We start from the raw sequence: 7,500 nt of genomic DNA on the forward strand, positions 1-7,500 counted from the left end.
AGCATGTTCCGGCGCCGACTGAGATGGCCGCCTCGCCCGCGTTCTAGGAAACTATGCAGTTTTTTGTTTTTTTACGTGTTATTTCTTACATTGTACCCCCAGGTCATCTTAGGTTTCATTACATACAGTCGAGAAGAACTACTGAATATAAGATCAGCGTCAACTCACCATCAGTACGACCAGAATATGTTTTCCGCTGACGAATCCTGTGTTCTGCCTTACAAACAGGACAACGGAATGGATCGCTTGCAGCGACCCAAGGAAAAGCGACTATGAAAAAAGAGGGAAACGCGGCGGTGTTCTGGTCAGACTCGAAAAAGGGCACATCGCGCACCACTTCCCAGTATTCTTCTTGCCAATGTCCAGTCTCTCGACAACAAGGTTGATGAAATCCGAGCAAGGGTGGCATTCAGAGGACATCAGAGACTGTAACGTTCTTTGCTTTACGGAAACATGGCTTACTGGGAAAGGCTATCCAGGCGGTGCAGCCAACGGGTTTCTCCACGCATCGCGCGGACAGAAACAAACATCTCTCTGGTAAGAAGAGTGGCGGGGCGTATGCCTCATGACTAACGGGACATGGTGTGATGAAGGAAACATACAGGAACTCAAATCCTTCTGTTCACCTGATTTAGAATTCCCTCACAATCAAATGTAGACCGCATTATCTTCCAAGAGAATTCTCTTCGATTATAATCACAGCTGTATATATCCCCCAAGCAGACACATCGATGGCTCTGAACGAACTTTATTTAACTCTTTGCAAACTGGAAAACATTTATCCGGAGGCTGCATTCATTGTAGCTGGGGATTTTAACAAAGCCAATCTGAAAACAAGACTCCCTAAATTTTATCAGCATATCGATTGCGCAACCAGGGGTGGTAAAACCTTGGATCATTGTTACTCTAACTTCATGACGCATATAAGGCCCTGCCCCGCCCCCTTTCGGAAAAGCTGACCACGACTCCATTTTGCTGATCCCTGCCTACAGGCAGAAATTAAAACAAGAGGCTCCCACGCTGAGGTCTGTCCAACGCTGGTCAGACCAAGCTGACTCTACACTCCAAGACTGCTTCCATCACGTGGACTGGGACATGTTTCGTATTGCGTCAGATGGGAATATTGACGAATACGCTGATTCGGTGTGCGAGTTCATTAGAACGTGCGTCGAAGATGTCGTTCCCATAGCAACGATAAAAACATTCCCTAACCAGAAACCGTGGATTGATGGCAGCATTCGCGTGAAACTGAAAGCGCGAACCACTGCTTTTAATCAGGGCAAGGTGTCTGGCAACATGACTGAATACAAACAGTGCAGCTATTCCCTCCGCAAGGCTATTAAACAAGCTAAGCGTCAGTACAGAGACAAAGTGGAATCTCAATTCAACGGCTCAGACACAAGAGGCATGTGGCAGGGTCTACAGTCAATCACGGACTACAAGATGAAATCCAGCCCAGTCACGGACCAGGATGTCTTGCTCCCAGGCAGACTAAATAACTTTTTGCCCGCTTTGAGGACAATACAGTGCCACTGACACGGCCTGCAACGGAAACATGCGGTCTCTCCTTCACTGCAGCCGAGGTGAGTAAGACATTTAAACGTGTTAACCCTCGCAAGGCTGCAGGCCCAGACGGCATCCCCAGCCGCGCCCTCAGAGCATGCGCAGACCAGCTGGCCGGTGTGTTTACGGACATATTCAATCAATCCCTATACCAGTCTGCTGTTCCCACATGCTTCAAGAGGGCCACCATTGTTCCTGTTCCCAAGAAAGCTAAGGTAACTGAGCTAAACGACTACCGCCCGTAGCACTCACTTCCGTCATCATGAAGTGCTTTGAGAGACTAGTCAAGGACCATATCACCTCCACCCTACCTGACACCCTAGACCCACTCCAATTTGCTTACCGCCCAAATAGGTCCACAGACGATGCAATCTCAACCACACTGCACACTGCCCTAACCCACCTGGACAAGAGGAATACACATATGTGAGAATGCTGTTCATCGACTACAGCTCGGCATTCAACACCATAGTACCCTCCAAGCTCGTCATCAAGCTCGAGACCCTGGGTCTCGACCCGCCCTGTGCAACTGGGTACTGGACTTCCTGACGGGCCGCCCCCAGGTGGTGAGGGTAGGCAACAACATCTCCCCGCTGATCCTCAACACGGGGGGCCCCACAGGGGTGCGTTCTGAGCCCTCTCCTGTACTCCTGTTCACCCACGACTGCGTGGCCCACGCACGCCTCCAACTCAATCATCAAGTTTGCGGACGACACAACAGTGGTAGGCTTGATTACCAACAACGACGAGACGGCCTACAGGGAGGAGGTGAGGGCCCTCGGAGTGTGGTGTCAGGAAAATAACCTCACACTCAACGTCAACAAAACTAAGGAGATGATTGTGGACTTCAGGAAACAGCAGAGGAACACCCCTATCCACATCGATGGAACAGTAGTGGAGAGGGTAGCTAGTTTTAAGTTCCTCGGCATACACATCACAGACAAACTGAATTGGTCCACTCACACTGACAGCGTCGTGAAGAAGGCGCAGCAGCGCCTATTCAACCTCAGGAGGCTGAAGAAATTCGGCTTGTCACCAAAAGCACTCACAAACTTCTATAGATGCACAATCGAGAGCATCCTGGCGGGCTGTATCACCGCCTGGTACGGCAACTGCTCCGCCCTCAACCGTAAGGCTCTCCAGAGGGTAGTGAGGACTGCACAACGCATCACCGGGGGCAAACTACCTGCCCTCCAGGACACCTACACCACCCGTTGTTACAGGAAGGCCATAAAGATCATCAAGGACATCAACCACCCGAACCACTGCCTGTTCACCCGCTATCATCCAGAAGGCGAGGTCAGTACAGGTGCATCAAAGCTGGGACCGAGAGACTGAAAAACAGCTTCTATCTCAAGGCCATCAGACTGTTAAACAGCCACCACTAACAGTGAGTGGCTGCTGCCAACACACTGTCATTGACACTGACCCAACTCCAGCCATTTTAATAATGGGAATTGATGGGAATTATGTAAATATATCACTAGCCACTTTAAACAATGCTACCTTATATAATGTTACTTACCCTACATTATTCATCTCATATGCATATGTATATACTGTACTCGATACCATCTACTGTATGCTGCTCTGTACCATCACTCATTCATATATCCTTATGTACATGTTCCTTATCCCCTTACACTGTGTATAAGACAGTAGTTTTGGAATTGTTCATTAGATTACTTGTTGGTTATCACTGCATTGTCGGAACTAGAAGCACAAGCATTTCGCTACACTCGCATTTAACATCTGCTAACCATGTGTATGTGACAAATAAAATTTGATTTGATTTGTTTGTCGTCGTATAGATCAACCTGCTTTGTGACAACAGGAGCCCACACACCATTACTCCCCTGTCACTACTCCTACTACACACAACACCCCCTGTCTCACTGTCCGGTAAACTATTTATAAACACTGTCCATCTCTTTCCCTACCTACATCCTCCGTCTCGCTCTCTACACCCTCTCCGTTTCCCTCTTTTCGTTTTCTCTTTTACTCTACTCTCTCTGTCTCTTTCACCTCCACCCATTTGTCAGTCAGATATCCTACTACTCTCTCCTACTTCGTCTCACTATCCTCTGACTTAATCAGCGGGCTTCTACGTCATGTGTTTTGTCACTGTGGTGGGAATGAGTGTGCGTGTGATTTGTGTTAAAAGGATTATCACTCAATTTCTGTTGGTTTTTCAGTTAACATATAACTGCTTTTTGGTTTCCCTGGTAATTGCAAACGTTCTCATTGCCAAAGACACTCTTCTCTTTCAACACACATTCCTTTCATTCTTTCTCTTATTTGTTTAACTTTATTGAGTCTAGTTACTTTAACAATGCCTTTTGAATCTCACTGACTTGTGTATGGCTGTGAAAAGGACACGGGGGTAGGGAAGAAGCAAAGAAGTCTCTAAAGTTGAGGGATTTACCCATCGAGACAGAATGAGAGAGTGGTTGGGGGAAAGCGTTAGCTCTTTCTCAGTTTAGATTCAGTAGATTTATTAATAATGGATAAGGTTTTTCACTGACAGTCGACTGTTATGCTAACATGAATTATTTGAAGGGCGAGCAGACTGCTGCTCCAACTTGTTTCTCCATCGATCTTTATCTGCAGTCTATGGTGTCATAATGCAGTGCTATGGCAGTACATGTAGGGTCTCATGTCTCAACGTTACCTTGATTTCTCATCAATTACTTTCCGAAATAGCATTTGTTCAATAACTATTCATTCATTGTGACAATAATGACACATCATGAGAATGGCTGCAAGTGTTCAGATAAGCATGACATTCCCTTTTTATATCTGTAGACATATCGGCTGATACAATATAGCGCTAAAAGGCCAATATCGGCCAGTTAATATCGATGGACCGACAATATTGGTCGGGCTCCACTCTCAATCTATCTCGTGCTCGCTCGCTCTCTCTCTCCGCCTGTCGGCCTGTGTGAACTGCCCTGTTTTAATAATAATAATAATATATTTTAGCCCTGTTTGACACACGTCACATTCCTCACTGCAATAAAGAAACCAAATGTCCCCAAAAAAGAGTGGTGTATTTCCCAAATAAATTTCCCTATATAGTGTACTGTACCCTATGAGCTCTGGACAAAAGTATTGCACTAAATAGGGAAATAGTGTGCCATTTGGGATGCAGAAAAGGGGGTTAAGAATTTTAACTGCGTGGGCCAATACTTTAAAAACTTTTCTTTGCCACGGGACAAATGCTTAGCCAGACAAATGCACTCACAATCTGCAGAGCACATTTTATCGGCTCTTAATCCAGTTCTTTAAAAAAAAAAATGACAACCACTCTTCCTCCCTACTCTGAGAAATGCTGAAGAGAAAATATGATGGATGTTTAGTTTTCCTTCATTTCATGTTTTCTTAGACGAGTTCACTCTTTCTAAAAGTAAAGTTTTTCTCGCTCGCTTTCTTGTCTTGACTCCTAATCACGAGAACACAAAAGCCTGCTAGTTTGTGTGTGTGCTCTGTCGCTGGAAGCGTGTCAGCTGGCGTAGCGTGAATCCCCCGCATTCCGAGATGCTCGGTTAGAACTGGGAACACCAAACTAGATGGGGGAACGTCAGCCTGGGATGTACACGTTCAGGCCTGCTCATGTCTCAGCAGAACGCTCCTCTTTCTGGGAATTCCCAGCCCTGTTTTCCCATTACTGAGGATGAGGCCAGACAATGTTTTTCGTGTGTGTGTGTCCCTCATCCCTGCCAATTGAATCTAGACTATGTTGATATTACACAAGATGGGATTTATATCAAATGGCACCTTGTGCCCTATATAGTGCACTACTTTAAACAAGAGCCCTGGGCCCTGGTCAAAATTAGTGCACTGCATGGGGAATAGGGTGGCATTTGGGACACAATGTATGGGATTTTTCCCACCCTGTTTAGTCAATAGCTGTTTATCTAACCTGAGACTTATGGCGCTTTTTTCTTCCGTTCTTTCTCTCTTCTCAGCGTCTCATCCAGTACCTGGCCTCTAGAAACACCCTCTTCAACTTGAACAACTTCTTGGACAAAGGTGCTTTGCAAGGTATGGTAAATCTTATACAAACACTCATATAATACTAGTGCATGATTAGACACACACTGCTTTGGTCTCAGGTTCTCTCTTGTTTTAGTGGGGTGTGGGAGGTTTTTACTGGAGGGGGGAAGGGGTTCTGTGCTGTTTTTGGTCAAATGAGGATGGTTCAAAGTCTCGGTGGTCTATCTTTTCTCTCTATCCTCTTACCCTCTCCTTCCTTTCTCTCCCTCCCAGGTTATGACATGTCTACGTTCATCCGTCGGTACAGCCGCTATCTGAATGAAAAGGCCATGTCTTACAGGCTGGTGGCTGTGGACTTTACCAAGATGAAGAGAGGGTAGGAAAGCACACATGTTTACTTACTCACGCACACACCTGAATGAATAGATCACCATGTCTTACAGGCTGGTGGCTGTAGACTTTACCACATTGAAGAGCGAATAGGCTGCATAACATTTCATACATCTAGTCTATTTCACACTACTGTGCTGGCCTGGTTCCGCAACCACTGTAGTTCCTGGAACCGTGCTGGATAGGAAAATATCCAAGCAGCCGAGTACGGTTCAGGTTGGTTTTATAGTGTGAATCGGGTCAAATGTTCCTTAGCATCCCGTCAGAACCAGCTAATCCAGTATTAGTCTAGAAAGAGAAGGACTAAATCAAAATGTTTGGTTTGTGTGTGTATGTTCCAGGATTGACGGTGTGATGCGTACCATGAGCATAGAGAAGCTCATAAAGACCCTTCCTATTATCCAGAACCAACTAGACGCACTGCTAGACTTCCAGGTAACATGGTGTGTTTGTGCATGTGGAGGAGGAGGGGTGTGTGTATTCAATGGAATGTGTGCATTTTCCAATGGTGGACATGGGTGTCAGGTTTGAGATGAAAAATAAATAAAAAACTTTGGGGGGGGGGAATGGCTCTCTTCCACCCTCTCTCCAGGCCAACCCCAATGAGTTAACTAACGGGGTGATCAACTCAGCCTTCATGCTGTTGTTCAAGGACTCCATCCGTCTGTTTGCTGCCTACAACGAGGGCGTCATCAACTTACTGGGTAAGGACTGGTCTATAGTCAAATTTAAAGCCTCCAGCGTCAGGACTATTGGTACTGGTGGGTAATTATCATGGTATAATAGAATGGTTCATTGGAATTCTATGGGTTTTATCCTATTCATATTATGTGGGTTCTTTCCAGGGCATAGCTCAAGGTTCTTACATCAATTTGATGTGATTAACTATGTGATGTTAGCCTCTCAGACAGCCAATGCCCTGTACGGTGTGTTTGTCTTTTCACAGGTTGTGATGTATTTCTGAAGTGATAAGTGGTCCTCTGTCTCCTATCACTCTCTACTAATGGCTTCTTTGTACTCTACTCTTCTCACACTTTGTCTCTCTGTCTCTCTGTCTCTCTCTGTCTCTCTCTGTCTCTCTCTGTCTCTCTCTGTCTCTCTCTCTCGCTCTCGGTATGTCTCTCGCTCTCGGTATGTCTCTCTCTCTCGCTCTCGGTATGTCTCTCTCTCTCGCTCTCGGTATGTCTCTCTCTCTCGCTCTCGGTATGTCTCTCTCTCTCGCTCTCGGTATGTCTCTCTCTCTCGCTCTCGGTATGTCTCTCTCTCTCGCTCTCGGTATGTCTCTCTCTCTCGCTCTCGGTATGTCTCTCTCTCTCGCTCTCGGTATGTCTCTCTCTCTCGCTCTCGGTATGTCTCTCTCTCTCGCTCTCGGTATGTCTCTCTCTCGCTCTCGGTATGTCTCTCTCTCTCGCTCTCGGTATGTCTCTCTCTCTCGCTCTCGGTATGTCTCTCTCTCTCGCTCTCGGTATGTCTCTCTCGCTCTCTCTCGGTATGTCTCTCTCGCTCTCTCTCGGTATGTCTCTCTCGCTCTCTCTCGGTATGTCTCTCTCG

At 46.4% G+C, this 7,500-nt stretch overlaps 1 protein-coding gene across 1 annotated transcript in view; it reads left to right on the top strand.

The window, feature by feature from the left end:
* Positions 1-5,490: 5,490 nt before the first annotated feature.
* The window catches only part of LOC127920395 (phosphatidylinositol-binding clathrin assembly protein-like), a gene marked incomplete at its 5' end in the record, with an annotated part of 6,410 nt that continues 4,400 nt past the window's right edge, over positions 5,491-7,500 (top strand). The window contains 4 exons of the mRNA XM_052504468.1: positions 5,491-5,607; positions 5,833-5,935; positions 6,291-6,384; positions 6,542-6,653. Of these exons, the coding sequence (XP_052360428.1) occupies positions 5,491-5,607; positions 5,833-5,935; positions 6,291-6,384; positions 6,542-6,653 (426 nt within the window). The remainder of the gene's footprint in view (positions 5,608-5,832; positions 5,936-6,290; positions 6,385-6,541; positions 6,654-7,500) is intronic.

Source organism: Oncorhynchus keta, unplaced genomic scaffold (genome assembly GCF_023373465.1).
Source record: "Oncorhynchus keta strain PuntledgeMale-10-30-2019 unplaced genomic scaffold, Oket_V2 Un_contig_19318_pilon_pilon, whole genome shotgun sequence".
Taxonomy (NCBI): domain Eukaryota; kingdom Metazoa; phylum Chordata; class Actinopteri; order Salmoniformes; family Salmonidae; genus Oncorhynchus; species Oncorhynchus keta.